Below are 21,064 nucleotides of genomic sequence, written 5' to 3'. Positions count from 1 at the left end.
ATATTTTCTTTATTCACCAGTCAATGGATATTTGGGCTCTCCATAGTTTGGCTATTGTTGATAATGCTGCTATAAACATTGGGGTACATGTACCCCTTTGAATCTGTATTTTTGTATCCTTTGGGTAAATACCTAATAGTGTGATTGCTGGATAGTAGAGTAGTTCTAGTTTTAGTTTCTTGAGGAACCTCTATACTGTTCTCCAGACTGGCTGCACCAGTTTGCATTCCCACCAACAGTGCAAGAGTTTTCTCCACATCCTTGCCAACCTGTTGTTTCTTAAGTTGTTAATTTTAGCTGTTTTGACAGGTGTGAGGTGGTGTCTCATTGTGGTTTCAATTTGTATTTCCCTGATGATGAGTGATGTTCAGTATCTTTTCATCCTTGACTGACTTTTATAGCTGGATTTAATTTTACTGCTTTGGTCCTTCCTACAGTTCTTCCTCTTGCTGGTGGTCTTTCCTTTCCACTCAAAGAGTCCCCTTGAACATTTCTTCTAAGCCTGGCTTAGTGTGATGAATTCCTTCAACTTTTGTTTGGGACACTATTGATCTCTCCTCTATTCTGAATGGTACACTTCCTGGATAGAGTATTCTTGATTGGCAGAATTAATTTTTCTTTCAGCATTTTGAATACATTGTGCCGTTCCCTTCTGGCCTGCAAAGTTTCTGGTGAAAAATCTGGTGACAGTCTTATGTCTTATTGGGGTTTCCTCGTATGTAAAAAGTTGTTTTTCTTACTGCTTTTAAGATTCTCCCGTTTAACTTTTCACATTTGCATTATAATTCTGTTTGTTGTTGTTAAGTAGAACACAAATAATTTAAGGATCTGTATTCAGACCACAAAAAAGGGAAAGAGAAAAAAGAGCAGAAAACAGAAAATAGAGGTAATAACAATTACCATGTGATTTATGTGGTAAATAACAGATTATCATGTTCAACCATGCAATTTTCCTTTGCTAGTCCAGCAATGCAAGTCTTACCATGAAGCTCACCGATGCCCTTGCATTCCAGGATGTAGTTGCATGCTTGCAGGGAGTTAGAGTTCCTGCCAGATGTCTGACTCCAAGAGGAGTTACTATGGCTAGAATCACTTTTACTCTAAGATGACAGAACTTCATATCCCAGTGCTTAACTTTTTTTTTTTTTTTTTTTTTTTTTTTGCCAAGATGATCTTTCCATTTCTCAGCAATATAACTTTTCACCAAGACTAATCTTGGAGCATCACTCACCATAATAAGGCATAATGATTTACTGCCTATTAATAGCAATGAGGACATAGGCAGCCAGAAATTGGTGTGAAGGTCAATGGTGTGCTTGGAATGATTACTAGAGAAGCCTTTAAAATCTCCTTCACCTCAACTACTGTAGTCACACCACGGCGTTTGGTCTTTATCTCTTAACTTTAGCCTGCATGACATAGTTATAATTGTTTTGAAACTAGATGTTCTGTGTAGCCTAATAGGTTTACATTTTCAGCATCCACTGCTTGCCCCTCTACAGTTTCCATTACTAGGATCCATAGGAAAATTCACTCCGTCCACAGCGATGATGGCCTTATGAAAGATGCACACACCCTGGTCATAAACGGCAGCTCCTTGTAGGCTTGGCTCTCAGACCACAGGTGGCAGTACTTGCTGAAGATGGGCTTGCAGCCCTCTGGACCTACCTGCAAGTAAACTTGCAGAACGTAATGTGCTGTTGTTGGAAGTAATGATGCAGATAGATGCATACGTGGCACAGGAAGAGAAGATCAGGGCTCTGGGGAGTGCCTAGCAGATCTTCAAACTGCTCATTGGCCAGGATGGCATTAGTCTGGTACTGTGATGCAAGTAGTTGGACATCTTGGTCACGCTCTAGGGCAGGGGCTTGCACAGAGGGATGGAGACAGGCTCACAGAGGGATGGAGACACGGCTGCAGGCCGGTCTCAGGGATCCACAGCAGGCAGAGCACAGTTGGGGCCAGCAGCCCAGATGAGCCCACAGTAACATCCATCCTGGGCCAAGGCAGACTATGATTGTGGCAGGATGGGGCAGGATGCAACAGTGTCAAGGACTCTGAGAGGCCTGCTTCACTGTCTCCTCTCCTGCACTGTAGGTTTGGTCTGTCCATGAGAGGAGGTGAATTCAGGATCTTCTTATATTTTGAGCTGGAGTAAATGAGATGTTTTAAGAGTTCTATTAAGTTATGTCTCCATAATCTAGGTTTCTCATTTAAGCATTGTCTTTCAAAAAAAACCAAAAACCAAAAGCAAAAAACACCATAATGTATTTACTTCCAAGGTAAATGGGACTGATTTCCTCCTGGATAGGAATAAATATGGAAAACACTACCTAAATGTGAGCTTAAGAACCAGGACTGACTAAGAAAATACATCCTAAGCCAGAGACACACAGCTGGACAAGAACTTAAGACAACTCTTTATGGATCCCTAGCCACACACTTAAGCAACAGACAGGGTCTTCCAAAGCAACTAATGGCTGGGTATTAAACAAAAAAGGTGACCAATGTTAAAAACACATCACACAACTCGCTACTCCTCACTACCCTCTCATTCCCCCCAAAAAACAATAAAAAATAAGACTCCACACTCAAGATAGCTAAACCTACAATTCTCAGAAATCATCAACTATTATAAATTACAAGTTTTCCATTGCCCTTTCTGCATATGTCTCTGTTCTTTCCATTGGCCCTAGACCATTAGGCAGCTGGCTGTTTTTGACATCATTTCCCTTTCAAGGGTGCCTTTAAATCCAAGTTTGGTCATGTAACTAAAACCTGGCCAATCTGTATACTCTAGCCTGGTGGCCACAGGAAACTCTATGTGAACCAAGTTGATCCAAAGGCCCAAGCAATGGACATTTTTGTGTGAATTACTAGGAAATAGAGAAGCTCTCTTTCCATTGAAATTGCAAGGTAGAAGAACAATATGTGCTGGGAACTTCTGAGTGTCTTATGGGGAAGAAGGTGGTTACAGCAGTTAGCATATCTTCATAAACATGCCCAAATATATACAGAGAGTAATGTAATTCAATCTATCTCTCTGCCCAGTGGTTTGAGAAGAGTGGATTTTCTTGTCTGTATTTCCATTTTATTTATTTTTTAATTTGAAAGAGAGAGAGAAAACACAAGCAGGCGAGAGGGGCAAAGGGAGAGCTAGAGGAGAATCCCAAGAAGGCTCCATGCTCAGCGCAGAGCCCGACATGGGGCTCGATCCCGCCAACTATGGAATCATGACCTAAGCCAAAATCAAGAGTCAGATGCTCAACTAACTGAGCCACCCAAGACACCCCTATGTTTCCACTTTAGAAAGCAGTTAAGGATATACCTTTTTTGGAAGAGGTCTAAATATTAAGTTTAAAAAACTTCAAACTAGTAATTATTATAAAATATATTTAATTTCACTCTTTTCATTACCACAAAATTTTAAAAATACTAATATACAGACAAGAGCAAGTGAACTGGAAAAGAGGTAAAAATTGTATAAAAGACGAAGCTAAGCATAGGAATGTAGGAGCAGTGACACATATACACACTCAAATGAATTCAGAAAGCATATTCCATCCATGTTAAAGTCTAAAGTCACCTTTTACTGGAGCCACATCTGGAAAGCTCCTTAAACCAAAGTTCTTACATGGGAAGCATCTTCCCAGACTTCTCTTAAAAAGCATTTCTCATAAAACAGCCCACACCAGAGACACAGTCCTAATCTAAACACAAGTCATAAATGCCTCCCCTAGGCCCCATAGAACTTGGAAAAATTAATGAAAACTGTGCACTATAGAAATAGAAAAGTGACACCTAGTGGCCACATGGCAGTTTTCCATTTTGGCTTCCCTGCCTTGCCGGTAACTGCTTGGCAAATCTGAATTTCCAATTCCTGAGCCAAACAATGACCTACCTGAGTGGTAGATATCTCTTTAGAGCAGGATCTGAAATGACACTACTAAACATGGTCCAATAACTAGGTAGTGGTTATTTCATTTACTGTGCCCAGACTCTACAGAAATTCCTCAAAAAATATGACTAATAAATATAGCCTTTCCCATTAAGAAACTGTAATGAAATACCTTAATCCCACTTACTTACCAAAAGCCTCTATGCTCTATTTTTCGTTCAATTTTTCAACAGATTTCCAAATTTAGTGGCTACAATAGAGTGTCAACATACACCCCAAGTTTGATTTCAGGCTATCATCATCTAATAAAATATCTGATAGCATCTTCAGGTTCACTAGTTTCAAAAAAGTTTTAAATTTGACACATAAAGGTTCAGTTATTTGACTGTACTAAATCAAGGATCAATAAACAATTGTTCCTTAAGCCATAGCAGTTAGAGGTAAATATTATAGTTACGGTATAACCTTTGGTCTACTTCAATAATATCCATCTAATAAAATGTTTTAGAGCAGCACTGTCCAATAGAAATATAATGTATGCCATACGTGTAATTTAAAATTTTCTAGTAGCTACATTAAAAAAGTAAAAAGTAAAAAGTAAAATGTTGCTGTTTTATATAATTCAGTATATCCAAAATACTTGTCTAAGTGATCAGTATAAAACTGGTTTTTAAATGTATTTTTTATATTTTATTTTGGGGGGGGAGCCCATGCAGGGGAGGAGTAGAGAGGGGAAAAAGAGGATCCCAAGCAGGCTCCAAGCTGTCAGTGTAGAGCCCTACATGGGGCTCGAACTCACGAACTATAAGGTGATGACCTGAGCAAAAATTAAGAGTCAGATGCTTAACTGACTGAGTCACCCAGTCGCCCCTTTATATATTATTTTTAAATTTTATTTTTAGGAAGCTCTCCTCCCAACATGGGGCTTGAACCCAACCCCAAGATCAAGAGTCACATGCTCCACTGGCTGAGCCAGCCAGGCATTACATTATAAAATTGTTAACGTGATATTTTGCATTCCCTTTTTTATACTAAGTGTATGAAATCTGGTATGCATTTTACATTTAAAGCCTATCTCAGTTTGCATTAGTGACATTTCCAGTGCTCAACAGCCACACATGGCCTGTGTCTATCATACTGGACTGCACAGTTCTAGAGTCTGACCCTAATACTCAATTCCTGTAGATTAGAATCACAGAATCAGAACTGGAAGTAAACCTAGAGGTCAAGCCTCTTGGACAGACAAGGAGCCTGAGGTACAGAGTATTTAAATGGCTTATGTGAGGTCACACAGCTTAATTTAGGCTGAGTAGGCTCTTCAGCTTCTAGGCTCTTGTCCCACTCCACTCCATTATTGTAGGTAATTCTTAGAAAAAAAATTACTCTTTTTGTGATTTCATTCAATGTACAGATGTTTGAAATTGCAGGAAATGCAGGAAATTAATGAATAGGAGAAAAATTAGTTATAGGGCAAACCATAAAAATATCACTCCTAACAACAATTCAACATAAATGCAACACACTTTAGAGAAAACACTAATCTCAGGAGGGCTACAGGTATCATACGCTGCATGTACTGGATTCTGGATCCAGGACAAGATCTACAGAAAAATACTAGAGTGGATTATTAAAGGATTAAAGGATTATTAAAGGATCAATTGGCTATCTGTCCACTGTTCTTTGGAATAACCCTTCCTCTTGCAAAGAGGAAAAACTGTTACTATGCCAGGCAGCAATGGCCTGCTTCTAGAAATTCTGCCTCCCAGATCCTTGCATCATAAAGCCCCTCCACTTTCAAGGCCATCCAGCACAGTGACCCATCTTGCTACCACTGGCTGAGTTCAACTCCAGAGGCCACGCCTAACCTGTAATGGTTTAGCCCCACAAAAATGTTATGTTGGTAAGGCCTCTGACTTAAAGAACAGCAACTCATTCCTGCTTCTTCAGATGGACCAGTCATGCTTAGGCTGTTGCAAACCAAGGTCCTTCATCTCATAGGGTTTCTTTGGCTTATTCTAAACCTGAGTGTGTCTCAAGTTCCAGAACCAGGAGTGGGGCTGACCTTCTAACATTGCTGGAACACTGTAAGTGCTGCAGGACGCGGTGATACACCGTTGCCCACATGGCCACTGCAGCTGTCCCGCTTGAAGGGAACATGTGCTTTTGGCCTATTGCCTGTTGGTATGTTTGCCATTAACATGTCTGACAAAAGTTCTAACTTATTACGTACAGCCTAAAGAAATATGCAGAGTCAAAATAATGCTTTGTTTTGGTGAGAGGCTCTGAGGGAGATCTGTTGGGAGGTAGAGCACCACCTAGAGGAGGAAAATGGCATTGGATCCCCTACTGAGCCTCAGGCTTCTCCATTAGTTTCCTAGCCTATCTTACTTTCCATTCGTGGGGCACCAAAAAAAAAAAAAAAAAATATATATATATATATACATGGAAACACACTGGGTAAACTAGAAAGAGCAATTAAAACATAAGGTATAATGAAATTATGATCTTCAAAAAGGTAGATATACATGTATTATCTTAAATATTCTTCTTGTACTCAGTTTAAGCCACCTCTCAGTTACTAGTTAAAAAATGATCTCCAAATTTGTAATTATAGCTAGAAAATTGGTTTTTACATTCTTTCTCATTGCCTCATAGTTTCAAAATTATACTTAGCCTTTACATAACTACCTTTGGCTACAGGCAACAGTAACCATAATTGCCTAATCTAGCAGGCCACAGCTATTTCCTGGGTCAGTCAATTCATCATTTAACCAGCGAAACCAGTGCTTCCCCAAATGTGTATAAAGAAACTGGTTTATACACATTAAACATTTCAAAAATACGAATTTAATTGTGACTTTACACAAGACATTTATCCTGCCTGGGCTTGTTTTTTTTCCCTCCATGGCTAATCCTTCACTAAGCACCTTTACTGCATCAAAAACTGGTTTTAGATATAATGAAAATCTTGATTGGTTATGTTAACAGCAATTCTTACATGCAAAGGTTAATTACCAAGAACTAGGACTAAGGTCTTCTGTAAGCAAAGTTGAAACTCTCCCAGCTTTTCTTTTCTTTTTTTTTTCCTGAGTTTAAATAAATCATCTCACTTAAAGTCTATCTCAAGTGCTTCACTAAGCATAAATACCCTGTATCCAAGTCTACAACGACTGAATACTGTATTCATTACAATTATGAGCACCGATTATATCATTTCTTACATGTTCAAGTACTCGGTTTTCTTAAAATATTTAAGCCCTATTCTCAACTAAGGAAATACACAGGAAATGGTGATGTTCCAATTTACATAAATCTGCTATTATAAATCAATTATAAATGAATCTTAGACACAATATATTAAATTCCCCAAACTTAAAAATTGCACCAGAAAATAAAAACAAAACCAAAACAAGGTGTATGTGATATTCTTGGTTAGAAATATTTTAGCAAAAATACAGCAACTAGTGGGTTTTAAGCCATTTCACTGAGCCAAGGGGTCTGTAGGAAACGCTGAGCCATTCTTTGTGAAGGGAAACCTCACATTTCCCCCATACTGCTGTGAAAGGTGCAAATCTATAAAAATTGGTAGACCATTAATAGGAATAAAAGATAAGAACAGTATCAATACAGAGCAGAAGATTGTACAGGTTTTTTTTGTAAATGAAATGCTTTATCACATTCCTAATTTTTAGAGTTAGAAAATCAAATGCTAGAGTGTCCAGTGGATATCACTGATGTCCCCAGGGTCTCCCAGGCCCCCTTCTGCTTCAAAGTAATTCATGAAGGCAGCCATGGCTGTGTCGTCATTGTCACACAGGGCATCAAAATCCAGCTGGGCACCTTGGCCTATCAAATTAAAATACAGACTCATGTGAGTACATTTGGAGGTTAAAAGATGAGTATCATTAAAAATGGCAAAGCAAGCAAAAAAAGAGATATAAATCAAGAAACAGAGTCTTAATTATAGAGAACAAATTAATAGTTACCTGAGGGGAAGTAGGCAAGGGGACTGGTGAAATAGGTGATGGGGATTAAGGAGGGCACTTGCCATCATGAGCACAGGGTGATGTATGGAAGTGCTGAATCACTATATTGTACACCTGAAACTAATGTAACACTGTATGTTAACTAACTTGAATTAAAAACTTGAAGAAAACTAAAAAGAAAGGCAAGAACACTATACAAGGTAATTTTGAAGGCAAAACCTCTGTCTTAAATTGCAGAAGGCTGATATATTTTTAAATGGGTCACCTCTTTTTATAACAAGGTGCTGTCACAGAAATTGCACATAACTCACTTGATACACATAAGTGAGCTAGTCTATGAATTTTCTAATAGAAAATGACAGTGGTAAAAGACAGTTGGAAGCTAGGGGCCAGAATTCATGCATGTGTATGTACAGAGCCTGGAAGGATAGATTTAACTTTAATCTGATGCCTTGTGAAAATGCCAAGGAAAAAATGCCTTGTCTTTGTTTAATCTGAATGAGAAGATGGATACAAAAGCATCCTCTTCCAAAAATCTGAAAATGTTATAAAAGGGGAAATGCCCAGATTTTTATTGAAAAAGGAAATAAGAAACCATAGAAATGAGTTATAAGTTAGATACAAGGAAAAGGTTCTAGAGATTATACGTTAACACACAGCTACAGATTAGCCAAAGTTTTCTAGAAATTTTTCAAAGTACAATGCAATTTGAGATGATGAATATGTGGCTCTGCATGAAGCTGATCTTCGTTTTCTTTCAACCTCTTTGATTCTCTTTAACATACATTTCTAGTAGATCAATGTTAGTTATGTATGGTATACAACTGTATACTTGATTTGAGTCTGCATAAACATAGTTAAAATGAATAATTACATCTTAAACACTTTGTGATTGGTATCATTCAAAAGTTCTTATTCTTGGGAATGGACGTTTTTTCCCTAGATATAAGTACCTTAGTTTTATCTAAATGGCATGTATTAACGATACCCATAACTGATTCAATTAATAACTGAACTTACAATGACAGGTGCATTAGGTAGCATACACCTTAAAGTCAAGAGTGTGATTTATTGCATTTAGGATTTTGAAAAAAATCTTAGTTTTAACTATTTGCTTCTCCAGAAGTCTCCTAATTCTGAAAATACAATGATTAAGAAAGTGTTAGGTAAACTAAGACGGTGGGTGGTTGCCAAAGAAAACCTACCAAGGAGTGGCTCGTGACTATGGGAAGGAACAGCACTGTGGTTTTGCCTTGGAGCCTCTGGCTCCCCTATTTCAGAAGGATTTCGTGGAATCGGCTCCTTATTTGACATCTGAAAAGACAGGATAATAAATAGTAAGGCTCCTACTTGAGTGAAATAATGACCTCTTAGTAATGGTCGGATGTGGGCCTGATGGCAGTGCCACCACTGCCATCATCAGTATGACAGCCTGCATCTGCCCAGTACTATGTGCCAGGACCCCACAAGCAGCCTCTCCTTTCGTGTCTCGAACATTGTGAGGTCAGAAATCTGAGCGCTAAAGCTTGCCCAGAGTGTTGGGGCCATTATTCTAACCCATCCACCTGACGCCAGGGTCCACATTCTTTATAACAATAACTGAATGTACATGCCATAAGGACAAGTTTTGGATTAAGGAGGAAAAGCTATTTTTTTTTTAAGAAAATGATCATAAAACTATCACACATGAAACTACAATGGGAAATAGTGCTTTGGAGTGGGAAATGGATTAAACTAGAGGCTTTTACCAACAAGTTTTCATATTGTTGCAGAGTTACAAGCCAAACAATTGAATGTATTTAAAATTTTTTTTAATGTTTGTTTATTTTTGAGAGAGAGAGAGCAAGCAGGGAAGGGGCAGAGAGAGAGGGAGACAGAGAATCTGAAGCAGGCTCCAGGCTCTGAGCTATCAGCAAAGAGCCCAACACAGGGTTCGAACTCAGGAACCATGAGATCATGACCTGACCTGAACCAAAGTCAGAGGCTTAAACTGACTAAGCCACCCAGTCGCCACACAATTCAATATTTAATGTAGCTTATCAATATACATCATTTACCAATATAATATTACTGACACTTTATTAGCCTGGCAATTGCCCTCCGATCACATCTCCTTTTCTCTTCTGCTGAAGTCACCACAGTCTTGAGTTTTATGTTGATTTTCTTGTTACTTTTATAATTTTAGCACCTATATAAATACCCTTAAGCAATGTATGGTTTCTTAAACCTTATTTTGAACACTCAATAAATGCAGTAATGCTCGGTGAAAAAAAATACTTCATTTACCTACACTTTCTTATTAAGTTGGTGAATTTGATCTATGAAATGTCTATATAATGCACACTACTTGGAGATTATGTTGGAATGCCGTAACTCCCTGCTTCTAGCTTATTGTCTGGCAAAAAAGGGGTACTTAATAAACATTTGCTAAATGTAGGAGTAAAACTTAAATACTAGACCGAAAGACTTAGGACATGTATATAAAAACATTTTTTCAATTTCCGGTCAGATTTCTCTTATATTTTTATACCACTTAGTTTATAGTCCCACTTTAGATCTTTTTGTTGTCTGGGATACATTAGAATTATATTGTAGATGGCTCCTCAGATATTTAGGACTACATTTAATCAATTTTGTAAACGTAACCATGCATTTCAAATAGCTAGTATATGTTAAATTGAATTAAATAGTAGCTTATAGTAATTTTTCCCCACACCATAAGGAGTACATTTAATCCACTGAATTAGAACCCATTAAAATAACATTAATAGCTACCATTTATTGGTCACAGGTTGTGTACCAGTCACTGTTAAGTTTTTGTTTGTTTTTGCATAAAATCACTTCATTTGCACACCACTCCAAGAGTTCGGTGCTATTATTATCCCTACTTAACAGATGAGGAAATTGAGGCACAGAGTTTAAATAGCAAGCCTGTGGTTGCCTGGCAATAAATGTCTGAGTCACAACTCGGATCCAGATATTATGCTGTCAGCCACTATTCTATGTTGCCTCTTAAAACCCATGGAAAGAGTTTTTACAGGACGGCATCTTTTCTCAAAAGAAATTATATTTCATGAATATTAACACTTACCGTACTTACTTTCCTGCAGTTTATAGTGTGAGAATCTTTCATTAAATCTGCTGGCCTTGAGTCCTCAAGGGAGGAAGAAGCCTGTAACCTTTAAAAAGTGACACATAAAATTTTTCTCTATGTATAAGGTAATTTTCTCCTCCAAATGCATAATCTACTGATAAAAATACAGTGAGAAACAGGAGACTGAATGTCATGACAGTTTTCACAATTAGACTAATTTGTTCAGTGCCATACTTACTTTTTACTATGGGCCGCTGAAAAGTAGCCTGTGGTAAATAGAAACCTAAAACTCTGAGGGTAAGAGCTCTTAGGTAAGTCATGTTGCCTGTCTTAATATAGCATGTGGCAAAGTTTGAATAGTAATACAGTTCAAAATAGGCATTCACATAAAGAATCTGTTCCTTATCAGTTCCTTATAGACAACAGAGCTGAGAGTAAAGATTTCCTAACATCCCACAACCTTTAAGTGAAAAATGGTCACATTTTTACTAGAATAAGTCATCCCCAGGTACAAAATCAGTGAAACATAAAACAACACAAACAAAATCATATGCTTTAGTCATAAATCTCTTCAAGACAATATTAGTCTCTTCAAAACTTGGATAGTATCGTATAAAGTTAAGTGCTCGATTATGTGAAATTCATAATGGCATTAGCATAACTTTGTCTTTATTCTCAAAAAACTAGTTGACAAGAAATTATAGAGGAAGAAATTAAAACGCAGGAATGAAATGAATTAGGTATCAAACACAGTGGAAAAAATCACTGACCTGTCTTGGAGATTTTTCATAGGACAGCCCATGTAAATAGCTTTGCTGGTTTCTCATTCTATAGTTCATTATTTAAAACCACTACCTGTTCAATTAGCCTTAGGTTAAAGATGCACCCCCGTCCCTGGACTTCATTTCCACATTAATCTAAAATACAGCTTCATATTAGTCACCTGGGCAGAAACCTGCTATTTAAGTCCCTTCACCATGTGACCTCTCCTTGGTTAAAACTCCGCACTGCTCAGCAACCCAACTTCTCTCACAAACTCCTTGTTATGCTGAAACCATCATGCTTTCTCCTACCTATCTCTATACTTTGGCTGCAGTGCCCCCATGGGTAAACACCCTCCCCACTGCTTCCTAGACATTCTAATGGTATTCAGTTGTCAATGTGTGGCTCAAGTTCCACTTCTCTTAAAGTGCCCTTCCAGCATCTATGGTCAAATGATTTTCAGCAGGGCTCTAAAGACCATTCAATGGAGGAAAGGATAATCTTCAACTGATGACATGGGAAAACTGGATAGCTACATGAAGAAGAAAGTTGGACCCTACCCTGTACCGTACACAAAATTAACTCAAAATGGACCAACACCTAAACATAAGACCTAAAATTATAAAACTCTTAGCAGAAAACAGGGGAAAAGCCTTATGACATTGAATTTGGTGATCATTTTCTAGATGGTGTCAAAACACCAAAACAAAACTGGGTCACATCAAAATTTAAAAATTTTGTATATCAAAGGAAACTATGAACAGAGTGAAAAGGCAACCCACGGAGAGGGGAAAAAATATTTACCAACCCTATATCTGATAAGGGGTTAATATCCAGGATACGTAAAGAACTACAACTCAACAACCAACAGCCCGGTGAAAAACTGGGCAAAGGACCTGAATAAATAATTCTCCAAAGAAGAACTACAAGTGGCCAATAAGCACATGAAAAGATGTTCAAAATCACTAATCATTAGGAAAATACAAATCAAAACCACAACGAGCTACCACCTCGCCCCCATCAAGAGAACTATCAATGTACAGGAAATAACAAGTGTTGGCAAGGATGTGGAGAAACTAGAAAACTTGTGTACTGCTGGTAAGAACGTACAATGGTACAACTGCTATGGAAAACAGAATGGTGGTTCCTCAGAAAATTTAAAATACAATCACCATATGATTCAGCAGTTCTACTTCTGGGTGCATATGCAAAAGAATTGAAAGCAGGGAGTAGAACAGATACTTGTATACCCACATTCATAATAGCCACAAGGTGGGATCCACAGATTAATGCATAAAGAAAATGTGGCATATATATACAGTGAAATATTATTCAGCCTTACAAGGAAGTTCTGACACATGCTGCAACCTGCTTAAACCTTGAAGGCATTATGCTAAGTGAAAGAAATCATTCACAAAAGGACAAATAATTATGATTCATTCAGAAGAGCTACTTAGAGCAGTCAAATTCATGGAGACAGAAAGTAGAATGGTGGTTGCCAGGGGCTCAGGGAAGAGGGAAATGGGAAGTTGTTGTTTAATGGGAGTTTCAGTTTTGCAAGGTAAAAGGTTCTAGAGATGGATAGTGATGGTGATTGCATGATGATGCAAATGTACTTAATGCTACTCAACTATAAACTTAGGAATGTTAAGCTTTTTATGTTTTGCCACAATTAAAAAAGAAAATGCTTTTTGCTGATACAATTGTTTTCAGTACTTAAGCCATTTAGTTGTAAAATCTTACATCTAGAAGGAAACCTGGATCCTATAGTGAAACTCCGTATAGGATTAAATGCCAAGAATGTACAAATTACACACTCAAGCATTTAATTATATACTATATAGTACTTTCAGTTTTACGTATTAAGTGTTAAGAGATTTATGATCAAAGTGTATGATGGGTCATATGCATATTCTTGTGCATATGTTTCATAATACTTTCAATTCTTAAAAGTATATAGCACATTGCAAGTATTCAATATTCAATAAAATTGGGCAGACAGTAGTCACATGACAAATGTCTGAGTTTTTTTCAATGGAAACTTTTTAATATGAAAATTTAAACTGTATAAACAGGCAGAAAATAAAAAGCAAAAATTTCTTCTCCCTTGTATGTCTCCTACCCCCGCCCCCCCAATGCCTAGTTGCAAATAGGAGAAGTAACTAGTCTGAACAAATTTCCGTATTGTTCTATATTGTGAGGTTTTAGGACCCTTCTCTACAATTCCAAAATCAAAAAGGCTTTGAACACTGAAAGATTTCCCATAATTTATTTGGCAGCAAAATTAGAACTGATCTGAACTTGGCCAAGTCTGACCTGATATGAAGCTAATATTTTATCCTACTCTGCCCTCCTAATATTTGTAACAATTCACTCCAGAAATAGATCTTTGAACTTTCATTATGGAAAACTTCCAAAAGATATAAAAGTAGATAATACAATGAAAGATCAATAATTCTTTTCCAAATCTTATTTAATGTATACACCCCAACCTCCTCTCCTCTCCTCCCAGACGTTTTACCATTTAATCTGTAAATACTTCTCAAAGCATAAATACTAATGTAATTGATTATGGGGTGCTGCCCATGATGTAACTAATTGTTCTAAACAAATTAAATCTCAAAACACTATATTTAAATGTTTGGTAGAATTCATCTGGGAACCCATCTGGTCCTGGGCTTTTGTTTGTTGGGATGTTGTTGATCACTGATTCCATTTTATTACTGGCAATGGCTCTGTTCAGATTTTCTGTTTCTTCCTGTTTGTAAGACTGTATATTTCTAGGCATTTATCTATTCCAGATTATTCAATTTGTTGGCAATTTTTCATGGTAGTTTCTTATATTCCTTTGTAGTGTAGGTTGCAACTTCTCTTTCATTTCTGATTTTGAGTCCTCTCTTTTTTCTTGATGAGTCTGGCTAAAGGTTTATCAATTTTGTTTATCTTTCTAAAGAACCAACTTTTAGCTTTGCTGATCTTTTTTTGTTTTTTGTTTTTTGTTTTTTGTTTTTTTTTTTTTAGTCTCTATTTCATTTATTTCCACTCTAGTCTTTATTATTTCCTTCCTTCTACCAACTTTGGATTTTGCCTTCTTTTTCTAGTTCCTTTACAGATAAAGTCACATTGTTTGAGATTTTTCTTGGTTCTTGAGGTAGGCCTGTATCACTATAAACTTCCTTCTTAAAACTGCTTTTGTTGTATCCCAAAGATTTTGAACTATTGTGTTTCCATTTTCTATTGTTTCTAGTTATTTTTTAATTTCCTCTTTCATTTCTTCGTTGATCCACTTGTTGTTGAGCACGTTGTTTAGCCTCCATGAGTTTGTGTTTTCTCCAGGGTTTTGTTATTGTAATTGATTTCTACTTTCATATTGTAGTAGTTAGAAATGATGCTTGATATAATTTTAGTTTCTTTAAATTTATTGAGAATTCTTTTGTGCACCAGCATGCAATCTATACTTGAGAAGGCTCCATGTGCATCTAATGTGTATTCTGGGGTACCTAGCTGGCTCAGTAGGTTAAACCTCCAACTTGGGCTCAGGTAATGATTTCATGGTTTGTGAGTTTGAGCCCAGTGTCGGGCTCTGTGCTGACAGCTCAGAGCCTGGAGCCTGCTTCAGCTTCTGTGTCTCCCTCTCTCTCTCTCTCTTCCCCTCCCTTCTGTCTGCTCACATGTCTGTCTGTCTGTGTCTCTCTCCCAAAAATAACATTAAAAAATAAATAAAGAAGGGGTGCCTGGGTGGCTCAGTCAGTTGAGTGTCGGACTTTGGCTCAGGTCATGATCTCACAGCTAGTGAGTTCAAGCCCTGCATCAGGCACTGTGCTGATAGCTCAGAGCCTGGAGCCTGCTTTAGCTTCTGTATCTCCCTTTCTCTTTGCCCCTAACCCACTTGCAGTCTGTCTTTTTCTCTCTCAAAAATAAATAAACATTAAAAAAATTTTTTTTAAATAAATAAAAGAAATGTGTATTCTGCTATTTGGGGATGAGACATTCTGTATATATTTTTTTATGTCCATCTGGTCTAATGTGTAATTTAGAGTCACTGTTTTCTCATTCACTGATGTCAGTGAAGTGTTAATGTTCCCTACTATTATTGTATTACTGTCAATTTCCCCCTTTATGCCTGCTAATATTTTCTTTATATATTTAGGTGCTTCCATGTGGGGTTTAATAGATATTTACAATCATTATATCCTCTTATTGGATTGATTCCTTTATTATTATGTAACACCCTTCTTTGTTGTTGCTATGGTCTTTGTTTTAAAGTCTATTTTGTCTAATAGAAGTATTACTACCCCAGCGCCTTTTTTTTCCTGCCTCCATTTGAATGGAATCTCTTTCTCCATCCCTTCACTTTCAGTTTGTATGTTTTTAGCTCTGAAGTGAGTTTCTTATATGCAGCATATAGTTCTAATTTTTTATCTATTGAATCACCTTATGTCTTTTGATTGGAACATCTACACTTAAAGAAATTATTATTTTTTTAATGATTATTTTTGAGAGAAAGAGAGTGAGCAGGGGAGGGGTAGAGAGAGGGGTCAGTGGATCCAAAGCGGGCTCCATCCTGACTGCAGACAGTCCGATGCAGGGCTCAAACTCATGAACTATGAGATCATGCCCTGAGCCAAAGTCAGATGCTTAACCCACCCAGGTGCCCCTACATTTAAAGTAATTATTGATAAGCATGTACTTATTGCCATTTTGTATCTTCCTTTCTGGTTGTTGTAGTTTTTTGTTTTTTCTTCTTGCTCTTTTCCTGGTGATTTGATGACTTTCTTTAGTGTTATGCTGGGATTCCTTTCTCTTAATTTTTTTGCATATCTTTTATACATTTTTGGCTGCGGTTACTATGAGTTTCACATATAACATCCAATGTATACTATATGAGGTTGATGGTCTCTTAAGTTTGACATTTTAATTTTTTTTTAATATTTATTTTTGAGAGAGAGAGGGAGAGCAAGTAGGGGAGGGGTACAGAGAATGGGAGACAGAGAATCCGAAGTAGGCTCTGCACTGTTAGCACAGAGCCTAACATGGGGCTTGAACTCATAAACCACGAGATCATGACCTGAGTCCAAGTTGGACACCTAAATAACTGAGCCACCCAGGTACCCCTTAAGCTTGACATCCTAAAAGCACTACATTTTTACTCCCACCTTTTATATTTTATGTGTAGGATATCATATTTTATACCTTTTAATTTTTGTGTCCCTTAACCAATTTGTTGATATTATTAATTTTACTAATTTTGTTCTTTAACCATCATAGTAGCTTTATATGTAATTGACCTACTACCTTTACTGTGTGTATTTTTTAACCAGTGAAATTTTTTCCTTTCACAATTTTCTTCTATTTATGGCCTTTTCTGATTAAAAATTTCTCTTCAACATTGCACATAAGGCCAGTTTAGTGGTGGTGAAATCCTTTAATTATGTTTGGGAAACTCTTTATGTCTCCTCAATTCTTTTTTTTTTTTAATTTTTTGTTTTATTTTTGAGAGAGACAGATCATGAGTGGAGGAGGGGCAGAGAGAGAGGGAGACACAGAATCTGAAACAGACTTCAGGCTCTGAGTGTCAGCATAGAGCCCAACATGGGGCCTGAACTCGTGAATCATGATATCATGACCTGAGCCCAAAGTTGTACACGCAACTGACTGAGCCACCCAGGTATCCCTCTCCTCAATTCTTAATGATAATCTTGCTGAAAGAATATCCCTCCCCCCCCCCTTAAATGTTTCTTTATTTGTTTTGAGAGAGAAAGAGAGACTAGGGGTAGGGCAGAGAGAGAGAATCCCAAGCAGACTGTACGGTCAGTGCAGAGCCTGATGAGGAGCTTGAATCACGAATCATGAGATCATGACCTGAGCCAAAATCAAGAGTCAGACGGTTAACCAGCTGAGCCACTCAAGCACCCCTGGGTAGAATATTCTTAGTTGTAGTTTTTTCCTTTCAGCACTTTGAATATATCATACCACTCCCTCTTGACCTGAAAATTTTCTGCTGAAAAATCAGCTGATAACCTTATGAAGTTTTCTTTATATGTTTCTAGCTGCTTCTCTCTTGCTGCTTTTAAAATCCTCTCTTAACAATTTAAGATGTCAAAAACTAAAGATAAGTGTCATGGTGTGGATTTCTTGGGTTTATCTTATTTGGGGATTTCTTTGCCTTCTTAACCTAGATGTCTGTTTCCTTCCCCAGGTTAGGGAAGTTTTCAGTTACTATTTCTTCAAATAAGTTTTCTGCCCGTTTCTCTCTCTTGTTCTTCTTCTGGGATCCTTATGATGCAAATGTTTGTTCACTTGATATTGTCCAAGAGATCCCTTAACCTGTCCTCATTCTATTTTTATTTTTGTTGTTTAGCTTGGATGCTCTCCACTACCTTGTCCTCAAAATTAGTGATCCATTCTTCTGCATCTGCGAATTTACTGCTGATTACCTCTATTATACTTTTCATTTAAGTCATTGTATCCTTTAATTCTGATTATTTTAATATTTTCTGTCAACTTGTTGAAGTTCTCACTAAGTTCATCCACTCTTCTCTCTTGTCCAGTGAGCATCTTGGTGCCCATCACTTTGAACTCTTTATCAGGTAGACTGGTTATCTCCATTTAGTTTTTTGCCTAGGGTTTTGTCTTGTTGTTTTGTTTGGTACACATTTCTGTCTTTTCATTTTTAACTTTTTGTTTTTTTCTTCTATGAATTAGGTGGAACAGTTACTTTTCCCAAACTTGAAGGAATGGGCTTGTGTATGGTTGTCCTCTGTGTAGACTATGTGCCTGGTGACTTTTGCTGACTGGCTAGAGCTGTGGCTAGCATGGGTGCAGATTCCAGGGCACTCTGAGCTAGGGCTCCCTGGTGGGATAGCTGGAGCTGATGTGGGCATGGGCCAGTGTAGTCTCGGGGCTCTCTGCACAGAGGGTGCCCTGGCAGGACAGCAGAGAAGAGGCAGTGTAAGCTGGGGGTGCCTGGGGCTCTCCACAGAGAGGGCAGCCTGGCAGCTAAACATAAGGCAGCTAAACATAAGGCAGGGCTGAGTCTGAGGGTCCTGGGGCACATTGTGAAGACGGCATTCTGATAGGGTGTCTGAAGCTAATGCAGGCACGATCCAAGTGGCCCCAGAGTGCTATGGACCAGAGGTGCCCTAGTAAGTCATATGGAACTGAAGTGGTTCAGGTCTAGAGTATTCTGGGCTGCTTTGTACCCATGTCAGCTTTGCAAGACAGCTGCAGCTGTAGTGAGCACTGACCAGGTGTGTTCTGGCATGTGTTACACTGGGACAACCTTGGTGGTACAGCAGGGCTGGTGTGGGCTCGGGGCATGGGGCTCACTGAAGCATTAGGCCACCTAGAATGCCGAACCCTGCTTCCATCCACACTCTCAAGGTGGAGGGGACATATAAACTGTGGCCACCATCCCCTCTGACCTGGACAAAGTTCCAGCAGTTCCCCTGCTATTTGACAGAGTTCTCGGCTGGTTCCTGTATATTCTAGTTGACCTTTTAATCCATGACTTTTTTTATGTGCCCCACAGCAGATGATCTGCTCACAGTATCCCTTCTCACTGCTGTTTGCAGTGTCAAGGGTGAGGATTCCCTTTGATACTGAGTCTCTATTTCTCTCGCTATTCTTTATGTGGTCTCTGTATCTTCAATTGTGCAGAAGCTGTTTAGTCAGACCTCTGCTCTTCTTCAGGAGAAACTTCTCTATAAATAGGTGTAGATTTGGTGTATCTGTGGAGGAGGTGAGTTCAGGGTCTTCTAACATCACCCCCTTGGAACAAAATCTCTTCTTTATGATTTTTCTGAATATTTTCTTTTCTCTAGCATATGTTATTGTAAGAATACAGTATACAATACATCTAACATACAAAATATGTGTTAATTGACCATTTATGTTATTGGTAAGGCTTCTAGTGAACAGTAGGCTATTAGCAGTTAGGCTTTGGAGGAGTCAGAAGCTATACGTGGATGTTTGACTGTGAGGGGTGATATCCCCAACTGCCATACTGTTCAAGGGCCAGCGGTATATATTTTTAACTGTATGGAGAGGGGTGAGCAATTGTTGAAGGTTCTTGGCCATTTATAATTTTTCTAGTCTACTCTCCAACTTCTTTACTACTTATTTTATTCCCCAAGCTCTTTTTAAAAATTGGTTATGGCTAGTATCCAAAATCTATAAAGAGCTCACCAAACTCCACACCCGTAAAACAAATAATCCAGTGAAGAAATGGGCAGAAAACATGAATAGACACTTCTCTAAAGAAGACATCCAGATGGCCAACAGGCACATGAAAAGATGCTCAACGTTGCTCCTCATCAGGGAAATGCAAATCAAAACCACATTCAGATATCACCTCACACCAGTCAGAGTGGCTAAAATGAGCAAATCAGGAGACTATAGATGCTGGAGAGGATGTGGAGAAACGGGAACCCTCTTGCACTGTTGGTGGGAATGCAAACTGGTGCAGCCACTCTGGAAAGCAGTGTGGAGGTTCCTCAAAAAATTAAAAATAGACCTACCCTATGGCCCAGCAGTAGCACTGCTAGGAATTTACCCAAGGGATACAGGAGTGCTGATGCATAGGGGCACTTGTACCCCAATGTTTATAGCAGCACTCTCAACAATAGCCAAATCATGGAAAGAGCCTAAATGTCCATCAACTGATGAATGGATAAAGAAATTGTGGTTTATATACACAATGGAGTACTACGTGGCAATGAGAAAGAATGAAATATGGCCTTTGTAGCAATGTGGATGGAACTGGAGAGTGTGATGCTAAGTGAAATAAGCCATACAGAGAAAGACAGATACCATATGGTTTCACTCTTATGCGGATCCTGAGAAACTTAACAGAAACCCATGGGGGAGGGGAAGAAAAAAAAAAAGAGGTTAGAGTGAGAGAGAGCCAAAGCATAAGAGATTCTTAAAAACTGAGAACAAACTGAGGGTTGATAGGGGGTGAGAGGGAGGGGAGGCTGGGTGATGGGTACTGAGGAGGGCACCTTTTGGGATGAGCACTGGGTGTTGTATTGAAGCCAGTTTGACAATAAATTTCATATATTGAAAAAAAAATTATACTTCAGTTAAAAAAAATAAAATTAAAAAAATTCTTTAATAACTTTATTATTTATACCCTATATAAACTTTAATATAAATAAAGGTTAATAAAGTTATAAAGTTTATTTATAAAGTTTAAATGAAGTTAATAATGTTATACTATCAAACTTCTATAGTAAGATATATTCATTTTATCACCTGAAACACACATTTTCTGCAACTTATTATTTACCTTTTTCAGAATGGTTATTATGCTTAAGTTTTGAG

The 21,064-nt window shown here is 38.0% G+C and overlaps 1 protein-coding gene and 1 pseudogene across 13 annotated transcripts in view; both read right to left on the bottom strand.

The window, feature by feature from the left end:
• Positions 1-291: 291 nt before the first annotated feature.
• On the bottom strand, positions 292-6,098 carry LOC101084549 (annotated as a pseudogene).
• Positions 6,099-6,725: 627 nt separating this feature from the next.
• ARNTL2 (aryl hydrocarbon receptor nuclear translocator like 2) overlaps positions 6,726-21,064 on the bottom strand; it is a 129,051-nt gene continuing 114,712 nt past the window's right edge. For 9 of the 13 annotated variants that reach the window (XM_023256877.2, XM_023256875.2, XM_023256881.2 and 6 more), the window contains 3 exons: positions 10,976-11,063; positions 9,090-9,198; positions 6,726-7,744 (listed from right to left, as the gene is read on the bottom strand). In XM_023256877.2, the coding sequence (XP_023112645.2) occupies positions 7,608-7,744; positions 9,090-9,198; positions 10,976-11,063 (334 nt within the window). In that variant the 3' untranslated portion in view covers positions 6,726-7,607. The remainder of the gene's footprint in view (positions 7,745-9,089; positions 9,199-10,975; positions 11,064-21,064) is intronic. The other 4 variants (XM_023256879.2, XM_023256876.2, XM_023256886.2 and 1 more) reach the window with 2 other exon arrangements.

This window comes from Felis catus, chromosome B4 (assembly GCF_018350175.1).
Source record: "Felis catus isolate Fca126 chromosome B4, F.catus_Fca126_mat1.0, whole genome shotgun sequence".
NCBI classification, from domain to species: domain Eukaryota; kingdom Metazoa; phylum Chordata; class Mammalia; order Carnivora; family Felidae; genus Felis; species Felis catus.
The sequence above is the reverse complement of the archived record's forward strand: the minus strand, read 5'-3'. Positions and strand labels throughout refer to the sequence as shown.